General features: G+C 43.8%; 1 protein-coding gene across 2 annotated transcripts; it reads left to right on the forward strand.

Moving 5' to 3' along the window:
• Positions 1–4421: 4421 nt before the first annotated feature.
• mrasa (muscle RAS oncogene homolog a) lies at positions 4422–14718 on the forward strand. Of its 2 annotated transcripts, XR_005121551.2 has the most exons (7): positions 4422–4597; positions 9139–9399; positions 9744–9897; positions 10454–10553; positions 12006–12085; positions 12765–13367; positions 13870–14718. XR_005121551.2 is itself a non-coding variant. In XM_037488700.2 (6 exons), the coding sequence occupies exons 2-6, from the start codon at positions 9207–9209 to the stop codon at positions 12862–12864; spliced, it is 627 nt and encodes a 208-aa protein (XP_037344597.1). In that variant the 5' UTR covers positions 4422–4597; positions 9139–9206; the 3' UTR covers positions 12865–14718. The 2 variants fall into 2 exon arrangements, 1 of the variants encoding a protein (XP_037344597.1); XM_037488700.2 differs by having other exon boundaries at positions 12765–14718.
• The last annotated feature ends 800 nt before the right edge of the window (positions 14719–15518 follow it).

Below are 15518 nucleotides of genomic sequence, written 5' to 3' on the forward strand. Positions count from 1 at the left end.
AAAGTGTTTTATTGTTATTTAGTTCATGTGTCTGCTATTTCCTTCTGGAATAAATAAAGTACTAAATGTATCTGTATTCTTATTTGTGTACATGTTCCTTCCTGTAAGGTTTATTGGAAAATAAAGTGTTGCCCTCAGGAGCATATCTGATGCCTCTCAACAGCTTTCAACATTGGGACAGCCGAGGCGCAAGGTTGGGGCTAAAAGCGTTAAGAGCGCTAAGTGCTGACCGAGCAGTGTTTACCTGAGGGTGGGGGCTCTGTGTCCTCTGTATCGAGTGTTTATTGAGGACCGGAAAGTGGAGAAATACTCTTTTCCGACAGTCTTCCCTGTAACGTTCAGTACAAAAGCTTCCCATCAGCCAAAAATACTTTCCACTGATATTATGCAAACTGTTTAAAGTAACAGGTTGGATTCACTTCAAAAGGGGCCGGAAGAGGGACTCGCTGCAGATATTCAAAGCTTTGCTCACTCCAGCACTTTGTGCTGCCGACGTTTATCTGATGTCCCTCTCAGCGTCATCATTTTCCATCTATCAAAATGAAGATAAATAAAAGTAATGCACTCTCCTAGATTGATATTGTACAAAAAAATGTATTGTGATGGCAAGGCACAAGATTTTATTTTTATTTTCAGCTCACAGACGAACTAAAGTGAACTCTGACCTGCAAGGCAGCTCAAGTCGACCTGAGCTGGAATCAAGCAGGAAACGCACGCTTGACTTTGCTGTTCAAACAGGATTCAGTTGAAGTGAACGAGGGAAAGGGGTGAACATTTGCAGAGACAAGTGAAAGTGTGAATGTGCTTTGTATCAGGAGACCCAGGATGGAGGGATGGGATTATTCTTTTTTAACCCGTTGCTCCTGATCTTAGAAAATAATAAAAACCTTACTGAGTATTCCACCAAAAACAAATATCTAAACATACCATTTCTTTGTTTTTAGTGTGGGAGAGTACAGCGTTGCAATTAATTATTCATTTATCAATTTTTGCATCAGTAGTGGGTGTCATTCTGCATGCATCTGTAGTGTGTGTAGTTCTGCATGCATCAGTAGTGGGTGTAGTTCTGCATGCATCTGTAGTGTGTGTAGTTCTGCATGCATCAGTAGTGGGTGTAGTTCTGCATGCATCAGTAGTGGGTGTAGTTCTGCATGCATCAGTAGTGGGTGTAGTTCTGCATGCATCAGTAGTGGGTGTAGTTCTGCATGCATCAGTAGTGGGTGTAGTTCTGCATGCATCAGTAGTGGGTGTAGTTCTGCATGCATATGCTCAAAACGCCATATTTCTCCAGACCAAGTTACACAATCAAAAGGGGAAGGGGCGATTTGAAATGACGTGTGTTTCCTTTGAAGAGCTCTGAGATGTGGATACATGCCCGTGAGCATGCTGTTAAGCTATAATAGCTGAGCTTGGTGCTTACGCACAGGATGCAAATGAAAGGTGGAACCGGCCACAAAACAGCTGGTCTCAATGTGCTGACGGGCTGCACACCTGGTGATGGTGTTGAGGTGGAGGAAGTGAAAGCTGTGCCGTGAGACGGTAGATTAGATCATCTTATTGTCTTCACTTCCAACAACAACATGTAGGATTGCAATGTGCAATGGGTGAAACCGTAAAGATGTTTCATATTCTGAGGGTTTTCATGAGGCTGTGGATGAATGTTTGTGTTCTAATGCAAAGTTAGTATAGATGAATGGGGAAAGTGAAATGTCTCACCAAAATAAATAAAACACGAAATGGCACTACACAAGATCACTTGGAGACAAAATGACAAGGCAAAGTGACTTTTTTTTAAAATGACAATTGTGAGATTAATGACGCAAAAAATGTGTGTGTAATAACATAATAGAACAATTTAAACTATTATACAGCAGTGTAACATGGGATGTAGCGTGGTGTTAAAGGCAGTAATAGCCTGCAGCAATCACACCTGCAGGCATCCCATTAGAAAATGGGATTGTACATGTTTACATTACGGTTACAGGGTTCACCGTGTTATCCATTTTAACCAAAGGCATATTTCATCCTGTCACACCTTCATCCTTCTCAGTTAACTGCTATCCAACTTGCAGTATTTATTTTCAATAAATTACAAATATTAAAAAGTGAAGCTCTTCATTTGACACATTTAAACAAATCCCTCACTATCTGGAAAGGAACAGTTTTTCAATCTAGACGCTCAAACTGAGAAGCCCGGATTCACGGGGTCGTCGACATGACAGCTGTGAAGTGATGGCGCGTCACTTACACAACCGTGTACATGAGGCGATAAGGCCCCATGTAGGACGCACAGTCATTTTGTGATCAAAGAAAATGAACCATTCATCACTCTGCGGTGTGTGTGTGTGTGACCGCGCGCATGTGTGTGTGTGCATATGTATCGGGATCAAGTCAGACGGTGTGATTCAAGTGAAGAAACAGCTCCCTGCTGTCACCATGGAAACAGGCAAGAGGCGACGGAAGTGCGTGTGTCTCTCTGTGAAATGTGTGTGTCTCTGAAGGGAAAGAGATAATCCTCTATTCTATTCTATTCTATTCTATTGTCAGCTGTAAATCACAAAATGAAAATGAGTGTAGGGTGCTCATGACGGACTCAATGCCGATCAATTCTCGAATCAAGATTCTATCAAGTCGTCTTCCAATCCAGTGGAGTGACCAGTCAATAGGCGAACGAATCAGTAACCGGGTCAATCGATGCACCACCTCTTGATTGCCCCCCTACGAGTCTTCCACAGGAGAAATCAACATGTTCTTACGTCAAACAGAGCAAGCCTTGTGACGCCAGATGGAAAGGAGGATGAGACGCGTCATTGAGGAGTTGAACTGTATCCGGTTTACCTCTTGTTTACCATCCATACCATAGCCACACCCGGTTTAGTACACAGGGACACAACTCTTGTACTTTTGGTCGGTACACTCAGGTCAGGCTGAATTGGGGCAGGAGATGCGCTTATCCAGTTCTAAAATGGAAGAAATTTGAAGGCCACACAAGGAGTATGAAAATACTTACAAAGCATGGATGTGCATTTGCACCCGCTTTCAAAACTAAAATATTTTTCCCGGAAATACTGGACAATCCTACGTAGAGAGAGACAGAGAATTTCATCTCCAATATCATTTTCTGTAACTTGAGTTCTAAATGCCTAATGTCTGGATTCTTTTTCAGAGGTAAAACTCATAGCAAGCTCCCTCTTCCGCTTTTCAATTGCATTATTCACATCTTTACCCCCTAACTCTCACACGCGCACCTCTGAGTGTTAATGGACTGCTACATCGTAAACAGTCCTTCCGGTAAAGTGGACGAATGTGTGTGTGTGTGTGTGTGATTTCGGTCTCTCTGAACACGTGTGCACTCATGATCAACACTATGTCAAACCTCTCTCTACATAATACATCACATCACATGAGATCTGAGCGTCCGTTAGTTTCAGCGTTTGTCCTCTACGGCACTCAACATGCTGGCAAAGGAACCTGACTGCTCAGCAGTGATTTACCATCAGTATTTAATCCGTATTCAATCAAGACTGACTTTCTTTATTCCCTCTTCACAGATCTTCAGCCAGGTACAAGCTGATTTAATGCACATGTGAGAAAAATGTTTAAAAAATTGAAAAAGTAGAAAAAAAGTAGATATTCTCACGTAGATCAAATGTTTTCGTAATTACAAAATGTATCTCCCCATGTGAGAGGAAGAAATTCCAATAATTATAAGGAAAACCATACAGTTATGGGATCTTGTTACAATGACATGGGAATGACAACGGTTGCCTAATTGTGCATATATACATCAATGCATGTGCCCAATTAAAGCTACATCCAAATGCATAAAATAATATAATATAATAAAGATATGTATTAATGCAAACCGAAAATAACCAGTCATAACCTGGAAAGAGAGAAAGCTAAAAAAAATACTGAGATAAATACAACGAATAAAATTCAACATTTAATCGGAGGCTCTAACTAAAATATGTTTGCATATTTGATAACCTTCACCTGTTGCTTAGAGTATGTTATAATTTAACTAATTGTGAATCTCTTTGTTACATGTCGCTGCACTAATGCCCCCAACGTATTTGATGAGAGGTTTTATCAGGTTTTGCTTATAATATTGAAAACGTCCATATTTAGATAAAATGGACGTTTTCAATAAAGGGGTAGCCCTTTAAAGAAGTCCGCTGTGTAAAAAACGGAACAGTCCATTTCCACTGAATAGGGGGGGGGGGTCTCTCTTTGATTCGTGAGATCATCAAATGTTTACCCCGAAAAAACCACCTCGGGAAAGGAAAAAAACAGGTTTACTTTGTAATTTCTCCAAAACACGGATATCACATTACCCTAAACCCCGATTCTTTTGTTTCTGTGTCTTCCCAAAATACATAAAAGGCCCCCTATGGGGCTTTTCTATTTATAGCATCAGCTGTTGCAATACAAAGATGAAGCTGTTCGCCGTATTGTTCCGCCGAGGTGGGCAGCGCTCGCGCGGCTGTGGCGAAAGGGCGGCGGCGGTTTGAAGCCGAGCGGCAGCGAGATGAGGAGCAACATGTCGGCGTGAGGACGTTTTGTTCTTCGTGCTTCCAAAAAGAACTCCTGTCGGGTAAGTCGCTTTCCCCCTCTGACGGGGGGAGGAGGTGGAGGAGGAGAAGGTGGAGGAGGAGGAGTGGCAGAGGTCTTGAATGCGGGCGTCTGTGTGCTCACGGACGGCGAAGGAAACACCTTAGCTAACGGTAAAAAAAAAAAAAAAAAAAACCGCCGTCTCACCCGGGGGGGGGCGGCCGAGGCTCGCGAGCCGATGACAGTCTTGCGTGCTCAGGGGGGGGGGGGGGTTAACGTTAGCTTGTCCGGCTGTATTCACGGCGTCAACCACCGGGTCCGGTTGGCGGAAAGAACGGAACGTTTTTTTAAATTATTATTTAGGAGGGAAAAGGCGACCGAAAACCGTTATTTTTAAAGGGGCGGCTTCTGTCGGGTTTTCCACACGGCCGTTCACCCACGGACACGCGCACAGACGGGCCCTGCCTGCCTGCCTGCCTGTGCGCGTGCGTGTCAATAATTTCACCGACCGGGGACGACATAAACAAAACACTGTGCTCTCTCTTGTATTTTATTGGTATGTCAGGGATGCGCACTTGCCCCCCTGCACCCCGTGTGGTGGGGCCCCCGGTGGGGCAGATGTGGTGTGCAGATCTAACCGCTGGACGGAGCGATTCTTCATGTGTCAAATCAGAGGATGAGATCATTCGGAAGCTCCTCGGTCTGCAGAAAGAGACTCGCACATTCTCTCTCTCTCTCTCTCTCTCTCTCTCTCTCTCTCTCACTAATTACTCACTATTAATAGCGAAGTGAACTCACCAGATCATTTGGTTGTCGGGGGACAGACGCCCCTTTTTTTATCCTTCCATCGCTCAATGGAAATATCGAGCTGCACGGTGAGTGTGAGAGGAGGAATGGGTAAAGCTGACGTATCCACGCAATTTCATTTAATTGTGACCGGTGGAAATCCCCTTTATGTGCGTGTCATTACATTTGCACGGGGCCTGGTAATATTGGGCTACTAGGGATTAAATATAGATCCATGTGACATTGAAATTCTCGCTTTGATGTATATGACGTCTAACCCAGTGTGGGTGACAACTCGGATATGTCAAAAGCCTGGCCTATGATGTGGTGTTGTAATATAAAATGTAAAAGTGTTAACCAGAGCATGATCCAGACCTGGATAAATACATGAGAAGTATTTATAATAAAGTTAAAAACAGGTTTTGAATTAATGAATGGAAAGTTCAGAGTAGGAAGTCACACTCGCAGACTCTGGCAGCTTAGTCATTGGTGATGACCCACGCTCATGTGAGCAGCTATCAAGGCCCTCTATTAGGCCGGGTCTACTTTGTTCTCTCAGCCAAATGCCGCTCGAAGACGTGTGCATGGAGTACTTCATCACTGGGGAGGATGTGATGAGGAGAATGGGTGACTTTGCTCACCTGGTTTTCTAAAATCGTAAATGACGTCCGAAGTTACGTTTTTTTTTTTTTGTTCGTCTTCATAAAGTTATTTTGATCTGCGAGGATAACAAACTTATTTGAGGAACATTTTACACCATGGTGGCAAGGGTTGCATGGGTTGGATATTGGGACATCATCATAGGATTTTATTTTAAAAAGAATCTAAAGTTGATCATCGTGAATATCTTCTGTTATCTCAGAGTCTTCAGAAGGCCGTCCAGCTCACTATAATGGGAAAGAAGTACAAAGACTAACAAAAACACAATGTCAGAAATAAGACTGATGTAATCTGATTCATAGTCAGTCTGCTTTTTATTTAATTTTTTTAGAAAAGCAAATCCTCACTTTCTCCCAGCAAAAGGCTAAATCTCAAACATTGTTTAATATCCCATTTAACCAAGTTCAATTTGTGTACTAGACTGGGGTGTGACCTGCTGAGCTCCTCCTTAGTCCTGTTCTGGGAGATGTGTTGCTGCTTTGTTCCCATGTGAAGAGGGAAATACCTTTTTTTTTTTTTTTTTTTTTTTCTCTATTTAAAACTGCTTCTCAAGGGCCCAGAGAGGCTGTACGGAGTCATGTTGAAGACTGAATATGACGTCCAGAACGCAGCAACTGCTAACGTTGTTTTGCATGTGAAACCACACACCTGTGGAGGATTAATATGGTGCAGGACCACAGACTCCACCAGGCGCCATTTGTGGTTATTTTGCACGTGTAGAGCCTGCGGGAGAAGTTTCAGTCGGTTGCAATCTGCAAACCGACCGCTAGATGTCGCCAAATCCCTAAACCTCCCCCTTCAGAAGTCAGACATTCATATACTGTTGCATTTAGGCCCTCCTTTAAATTGTAGTGCTATTAATGTCACTGACTTCTATTACAACATATCACATCAACAATAATTGACACAATAAATTCGCACTAACTTAATTTTGCATCTTCATAGAGGTAATTATGCCTCTGACAAGCTCCATCCAGTACAGAAGACTGGTGGTTTTTTTTTTGGAAAGGAAGCCAACATCTTCCTTCCCGCCATTGTGCTGGGCAGGAAAGGATGGACTGCAGCCAGCTGACAGCTGTTTCCTGGTGGATGAAGAAGGAATGGGTGCGTGGGTGGTGTTGTGGTGCTAGTAGTGTGTGAATGTGCTTTCTTGTCTGCTTCTGACTGCTACAATTTAATAAGGAATAGCTTTGTGAGGGATTCACAGTAAGATGGCGTCGATTTGGTTTGATTTCAAGTATTACAATCTTAATTTTACATGAGCACTGTGGAGGGTTTGAATAGTTGTATCAGCATATATAGCATCTGCCTAACCAAAATGAGAAACTAGCTTAAGATATAAATGTAATCATTATCTAGGTCTCTTTTTGTCTGAATGTCTTTTTTAAAGTTCTTAATGAGTGTCATACATTTAGATTTGGTGCTTCCTCTTGGCCTTACAAAACTGGTGAATGCATTTCCTTCCTCAAATGTTTTTTCACAGGTCTCTTCTGATGTTATAAATCAGGATTAGTGTCCATCCGTGTACGTTCGCTTGCAGAACAGCGTCAGCAGGGATGTGTTTGGTGCCCGTGGGCCTTCTCGAAGGCATGCACGAGGGCGCACCTGCACGAGATGGTGACTCGTAAAAAACTCTAAAAACGATTGCCCTTACCACTACTGAATGTCGCACAAGTTAGACTTATTGAAGTTTAACAATTAAACTTGAAGCTATACTTAGTCCTGCAGTGGCCACGTCCATGCAGAGGCATACATGGTCCACAAATTGTCACGTTTTCACAACTCTGTCCTCGTGTGGCCTCGCTTCCTCTCATGTTTGACTGCTGCTTTCCTCCCATGACTCCTTCTCTCTGTAGCCCCCCCCCCCCCCGCCCCCCCCCTTTGTGGTACGCTTTAGTGTGAGCTGAGTGCAAACACTGCATAGGAGTGCATTTATGGAAACCAATTAAAGCTCCTTTCATTCGCCATGACTATTTAAACTCTTAGAAAGAGCAGTCTGATACACAAAATGCCGTAAAAGCTGTGAAAAGGTCTTAGTCGTACATGTTTGAAAGGATGCACGTTTTTTTGATGGGAAAAATGCTCCCCTTCTGTATTGCAGTAAGATGGGAGATTTATTTTTGTCTTCAAAAAGCCATAATTACAAGCTACAGCTCTCCGGGTATGTCGAAGCCATCATATTTCTCTGCTGGTTCTGTGGTTCTACGTCATCGGTCTAGTTCCTGCTGCAGCGTGAAACGACACGCGAGCAGAGTACAAGTGGTCGAGTACAATACCCGTTTTATTACGGCGGCTGCTTTATTTACAAATGGGCAAGCTTTCGAAATCGAGGACAATGGTTTTCACAATAGCAGTAAGCTAATCTTGATTACAAATGCGGCTGCGTTTCCTTTAGCTGACTCACAATAAAAGCCTTTTTGTGGTTCTCCAGTGACGAAATGGAGAAGGAAATGTTAACTTTGCAGTACCAGCACTGTCATGAATGTACCCTGTGGAGTTGTCTTGCAAACAGTTAATAGTCCGTGTTACTCACTAAAGCACATGCATGTATCCTTGAACTCTAAAACTAAAGCCACCAAATATTTCCACTCGTGAACTAGTTTTAAGAACGATTGTTAGTTGATGACAAAGAAGGGAATGGCATGCAAACCGGTTCCAAGGCCGCAACCACTGCACTAAGCAAAGCAATTTGTATTCTTAAATAGTAATTAAAACATTACTCGTATTATGAACAATCCTGATTAGATGAGTAAAACGACTCCAGTTTAATTTCTTACGGCATAAAGACTCGTACCATAATATACAGTTCCTGTAAAACTGACGGTACTAAAGGGCATCATGGATAAAGATCAGCTGCTTTTTGTAAGAAAGTAACTAGTCAGCTTTTTGAAAATGTTTAGGTGGGCTTAGAGGGTGCTGAACTCTCTCTTCAGGTCACTCTTTCTCTCCCCTCCCCGTTATTGCTTTGATCCACAACTTCTAGCTGTGGTCTGGTCTCCATGGTGATGAAAAAGCAGCTGGAACAAAAAAAACCTTAACGCCTCCCTCCCTTGTTCTCTCTCCTTCTGTTTTTCTGTTCTGTTACTCCTATTTTCAATCCTTCTTTCCCGGTCGCTTTCTTCTTGACCTCCATTTCAGCCAGGTGCGTGTCCTCAGCCAGCTACCTAGCCTCCCTTCTCACCTTCACCACCGCTGGGGAGGTAGCCATGGCGACCAGCGCCTTGCCAAGTGACAACCTGCCAACGTACAAGCTGGTGGTGGTGGGGGATGGTGGTGTCGGGAAGAGTGCCCTCACCATCCAATTTTTCCAGAAGATCTTTGTGCCGGACTACGATCCCACGATAGAGGACTCGTATCTCAAACACACGGAGATCGACGGGCAGTGGGCCATACTGGATGGTGAGTGGGGGATACTCTTATCTTTCGGTTTCAATTCAGCGTGTCCTTCCTTGACAGCATTTGTTTTGGGGTTTTTTTTGCGTGTGCGTATTAACTTAAATCTATTGTAGCTTTGAGAAGTCTTGAATAAGTTGTGTGGTGGTGCATTACAAATTAAAAATGACATGCCTATTTACCAATGTGACTGCAACTGAAAGGACATAAACATTTTTTTGTAAAAGTATTTAAATTGTATGCTTACTTACTCGGAGGATACAAATGACTGAATGCTTAAAGTCCGTCTGTTTGTGAATAAAGGAGAACTGTCCATAAAGTAACACGTTTGTGTCCCTCCGTCTCGGCAGTGCTGGACACAGCCGGCCAGGAGGAGTTCAGCGCCATGAGGGAGCAGTATATGAGGACAGGGGACGGCTTCCTCATCGTCTACTCTGTGACGGACAAGGCCAGCTTTGAACACGTGGACCGATTCCACCAACTCATATTACGGGTCAAAGACCGGTAAGTGACAATCATGAGGGCGTTGCTGCAGTTGTAAACGAGTATTCATCAAACCTCTGTTTGACTCGTGCTGACTCGGCAGATTGCGGCTTGACAGGCAGCGGTGTCTTGGTTCAGCATCAGACCGGTTAAGAATCAGGATGGCGTCCTCACTGGCCTTTCCTCAAGCTGCAGACCAACTCTGGCCGACAGTCAGATTTGTCAGAAATGTCTAATCTGTTGTGAAATGTCAGCTGTGAGAAGAGATGCATCTGTTCTCACAGTAGCCAATAAAACGGAGGTTGAAATGTTATATAAATAGAAACTGGAACTGAGCAAGGAGCCATATGTCCATATTTAGCGGTGCTGTGCTCTAGCTCGTTTTTCTACAAGATTTGAGTGTTGCAGAAATACGACATCTCTGACAGTTTGACACATGTGATCAGGTCTTTGAAATCGTCCTTGGAGCCCGAGAGGATTTTAAAATAATCTTTAAAACTACTGCAGGTGGTTTGGAAATGCATTCTTTAGTGTCACAGGGTTCCTTGACGTTGTGCGTTTGTCCTTTTCTTTGCAGGGAGGCCTTCCCCATGGTGTTGGTCGCCAACAAAGTGGACCTGGTCCATCTGAGAAAAGTCACCAGTGACCAGGGCCAAGAGATGGCTGCCAAACACAACGTAAGTAATGAGACACATTTGTTCATTTAAACTTAATGTATTGTTCTTGCATGTTTCTGTGTGCTAAACACAATGGAGGTGTGTCCTTGTATCTGAAATGATTCAAACAAAAGTCTGAATGAGACTATTTCCACTGCTGAAAAGTGGACTTTAGTCACTTCTGTAGCTAACGACACTTGAAGGACACAGACCACGTTAGGCTCACATCCTTAAACCCAGCTCCCAACATGAAGACGGCTCTTCCTTTGCCAGATGACACTGTGGACAGACAGCTGAGCTGACAAATCATCATGTGGCAAGATGCTCTGTAATTGGTTCTATAAGCGTTTTTTTTTTTTTTTTTAAGTGCACCATGTCCAGGTTGGTGGCAACGGCTCTGCTCTGTATGCAGCTGTGTTGGAATCTAAAATGATGAATCCCAGGGAAAGTCGAAAGTGGTAAAAAAAAAAAAAAGTTGCCTGCTTCATTTTGCTGCCACGCAGCCCCCAACCTTTGAGCTTTATTTTAAGCCTACGCAGGGCACCGCAGAGCAAAACCATGGTCAAAGTGCTGTGGGCTGCATAAGTCTCCAAACCAGAAGTCCCTGAAGTAGCAAGAAGACAAAGTGTTACCAGCAAAAGGCCATCGAACCCACTTCCACAATGTCAACGAACTGTAAACTGAAATCCTAGATCCACGGACCTGTTGGATTACCATTGTCTACAATGAAGTGCATTTTGTATCCTGTTTATCAAGCCAGTTGTGAATCCTCATCCGTGCTCTCACAGGGTCTCTGCTGCTTGAGAAGCACAAGCTGTGATGACGTGATTTCGGACTTCATGTCCGGGTTCTGCAGAAGCGCCACGTACTCTGCTGCCAGTTAAAGATTTTACTCTGGAGGCCTTTCTACATTCTTTTTTTTTATTTTTTTAAAGCTTTTTCAGAACACCCCCCCCCCCCCCCCCCTCTCTTTAGTCTGAGTTGGAGATTGTGTTTATAAAGCAAATTGGAGGATCGTGCAATCAGGCAGCTAAACACTACTGCTTACCTGCAGAGCAGATCCCGTCCACACAGACACCCCCCCCCCCCTCCTCCTTTTTAGGTAGGGGCCCCTTTTTCATTTAGCATTTTAGAACTTCGAGTCCTTTGCAGCATAAACCAAGAAACCGACACACGGGCCGTTCCTCCACTGGCTGTTGTCACACTCGGTTGATTCATCGTTCATTTCCGTGGCTGCTGGGCTCCACTCGGGGAACATCTGTCTCCGTCTTTGTCCGGAGCTGTTGGTTTAATGATAGTGGGTAAATTGCTGCTGCCATGGATACAGGTTCCGTGATCATGGGCTTTTCTTCTAGTTTCCTCTCATCAGGCTTTCACCTTTTGCGTATTTCTAGGAACACGTTTCATTAATTGTTGTCTTATTCTGTACATTTCTATACTCTCATAGATTCAACCAAATGTCTGTTTCCTCAGATAACTTACATTGAAACCAGTGCCAAGGATCCTCCAATGAATGTGGACAAAGCCTTTCACGAGCTTGTTCGTGTTATAAGGTAACTTCAAGTTGACTTTTGTGAAGTCTTACGTTTTGATTTAAGAAAAAAAATACATTTGCATTTTAAAAATAATGTGACACGGATTTACTTCCAGTAGCAGCTGTTACACCGATTGAAGACTTTTACAAAAAATACATCCACTCAGTGGGTCAGCTTTCCCCCCCCCCACTGTGTGTTTCACTTCTTTAGAGGCACAGGGAGAGGATTATGCTGCTGTGTGTTTTTAGGAAAAGCAAAGAATGAAATCCCAGTTATTTCCTGTCTTGACGCATGTAATTCCAGAAGAATCTGATTTGTGTCCATGTTTTGGATGTTGTGATATCCTGTATTAAGTTCTTTTCTTGCTGCAAGGACCAATAATCCTTGATTACGCATGTACTTTGTTTCATTACACTTTAGCTCGTGGGAATTAATCCATATTATGAAGAGTTTTTTGCTTTTGTGATAGTTATGGGAAATGCAGTCTATTGATAAACATCGCCCTCTTGTGGTCAGACTGTAGTAAGTCAGGAAGTGGAACGAGCCATAATGGTTGTCCTTTCTCTGGCCTACTCACAAGAAGTAAAACGAGCATTTTATCATGTTTTTAAATATTCCTTTTACCAACAGCATCCACAAAATATCTCCCAATTTGATATACGATTATTCTGTAAAAGAGTTTCTTCCGTCTCCACAGACAACAGGTGCCAGAGCGGCACCTGAAAAAGAAGAAGAAGATGAAGTGGAGAGCGGAGCGCTCGGCGGGTTCCCACAGGTTCCACTGCGCCATATTGTGACCTCCCTCGTCCGGCTCATCCTTCGTAACGTGCACACCCGCACTCCTTTTGGGTGTCCTGGAACCCCCCCCACCCCCCAGCAGGTTGCCTCCTGGAGCACAAAAGGGTCGTCGGAACGGCGGGAGCGTGAAGTGAAACTGAAGCGTCTGCTCGGAGTGAGAGCTGAGCCCTCTCTCCTCAATTTGTGCTCCCCTTTTTGCAAACATGCCCCCCCCCCCCCCTCTCCTGAGTCACCGGACGCTTTCTCACCCCACCGATCTCATTTCAAATGTGACAGTGGGCCGACAGGAGGGGAAGAGACCGGCTCCACTTTGACGTGGGGGACTTCTGTCTTCCTGAGCGAGGGAGGCACCTCGTTTACACAAGAGAGTTGCAAAGGGGGGTTTTTGGTGGGGGAAATGGAAGCCGCGTGGCTGGGGGACTTGTAGGTCATGTGATGCTCTGGTTTTGAAATGTCAGTCGAGAGAGGAGAGGAGGACGTGATGCTGAGAACGTTTTTCCAGGTGAGCGCTGTGGTCCTGATTGAAGTGTTTCACAGGTGGGAATCGTAAAGGAGAGCTTGGCTGGCGTGTGTTAAATAACAAGACGCTGATGTGTCAGCGGCCATGTTTACAGAGGTTTATTTTCTCATAACGACACCGAGCAAGTGATTGAAATGAGCACTGTTTATTTATGGTGCCTCCTCAGTCATTGTCTATGGCGCAATGAGAGCAGTCTTCACCAGTACTGTATGGACAATAGCCCATATATATATTTTGGGTCTCTGTAGTCTTAACACAGTTCTGTCTTCATAACTAATTACTTTCAATGTTTTCTGTAAAGAAATCAAATCCATTATATTTGATATTAAAGGGTCTAATTATAGGTGGCAATGTAAACAAATTCAATGCTGTTTTACAAAAGGTCTGCAGGATGGAATCCAATAGATAAGGGACAACGGCTGGAGAAGCTGATTTGCACTGGCCACTAACCAAAATAATGTGATGTCACTTTATTGAAATCAAGGGGCTATTAAAGACCGCACCGCTGAATTCAGGACGAGATGCGCTCGGTAAAGGAGGAACACACATTCTGTGGCCCCGGCAATACGCTGGAGTCGGGCCGCCTGTCTGGAGCAGGTACCATGTGCCCCCCCCCCCCCCCCCCCCCACCTCGGGACGGCTCAAGGCCATGCTTACCTGGCTGGTTCATGGAAACACGCAAAGCAACAAGACATTGAGTATGTTCCACCCTGCAGCCGGGAGCGAGGTAGGAATGTACCATTTAATAACCTATCAAATGGCTCGTACTGTTAACGCACTAAAGTTTCGGTGGACAAACTATTTTTATTTGTCTGGAAGAATACCGTCTCTTGAAGGAATACATTTTTGCACTTTTAATACAATTTCTGACTTTCCTATTGCCATTGTTTTCCGTTCAAACCTGGCACAGTCAAAATAATTTGAAGGTAAAATCGAATCACAAAAGAAGCAGCGAGGCAGTTGTAGCTGTGTGTGCCGGTCGCCTCGGCAACCGTTGTGACCAATTAACTAGATTTGAATTTAATAGTTTGAAAGTTCTATGTTTCTCCGTTATTGAATGATGTACAAATTCACCTCAGCATGAAAGTGGGGGGAAAAATAAATGAACCTCAGTGAAAGAAGGGCATCGGCTTTGATGTACGGTTAAAGGAACTTTAAAGAGTTTCCAGAGGACGACGGATCGTCAACTCGTGTGTTTGAAAATGTTGCATTGTGGATGTTTGATACCATTTTGTATTGATATAATTCTTGCAAAGTGTTTTTTAAAACAACGGAATAATTTATTACTGTCTGTTACCTCAGCGTGTCCCGGATCTGGACAAAAAGCTAAGACCCCCCCCCCCCCCCCCCCCCCCATTTTAATGAGCATTTCTTGGCGACTCGGTGGCCTTTTTGCCTTCGAGTCCTGGTATGAAGAGTTTGGTCCTGAGCTCAAAAAAAATCACCCAAGGGTCAAAACACGTCCACTATGTAACTTTTAAATGTTTCTTTGTTCAATGTGAAATGTCTTCAATGAATTGATGGACACGTTTTGGACAATGTGCTTTTTCACTTTGTTGCTGAGCGATTCGTATTTGAATCCTAAGATGGAACCGGCAGTGGTTCTTCGATCGTTACCGTAAAGGCTGGAACGACCTCTGCCTCCCAGAGCCGGTTTTGTTACCTTTTGGACAAAGCCAGGCCAGATGTTGCCAGACTGTCCTGCATCTTTAGAGACGGACGCGGTGTCGATCCCCTCATTTAAGCAGTAACAAAGTGAAGGACATTTCCAAAAACGGTCACTCACAGCGGACTGGGTTTACGTTCCAGGCAGGTGTGTCCTCGAGTGGACTGGTTTTGAGGTCCAAAACGCGCTTTGAAATGAAATGGTTCCCTTTCCTGGATGAATCACCGCGGCTGGTACAAAGGAACCTGCTGATTTATTGTCTTCACATTTCCGGCAGACCAAATACAAATGCCCAAAGTGAAAATAATGCATCACCCTGGATCATGTGAGCTAAATTGAGCACTTTTGTTTCATGTATTGGATAATTTTTTTCTTGATGATAATAATAATAAACCCCAATAAACAGTAAAAGTATTGTTGACGTTATGCAATTGTTTTGAGTCTTGTATGTGAGGGTGGATTTCAAA

Source organism: Pungitius pungitius, chromosome 10 (genome assembly GCF_949316345.1).
Source record: "Pungitius pungitius chromosome 10, fPunPun2.1, whole genome shotgun sequence".
In the NCBI taxonomy this organism is placed as follows: domain Eukaryota; kingdom Metazoa; phylum Chordata; class Actinopteri; order Perciformes; family Gasterosteidae; genus Pungitius; species Pungitius pungitius.

What these genes read in the sequence shown, in the direction of transcription:
- mrasa (XM_037488700.2), top strand. Translation starts at nt 9,207, where the DNA reads ATGGCGACCAGCGCCTTGCCAAGTGACAACCTGCCAACGTACAAGCTG. An exon ending in ATATTACGGGTCAAAGACCG is followed by an intron (nt 9,898 to 10,453) that starts GTAAGTGACAAT and finishes TTTTCTTTGCAG; the next exon opens with GGAGGCCTTCCCCATGGTGT. An exon ending in AGATGGCTGCCAAACACAAC is followed by an intron (nt 10,554 to 12,005) that starts GTAAGTAATGAG and finishes CTGTTTCCTCAG; the next exon opens with ATAACTTACATTGAAACCAG.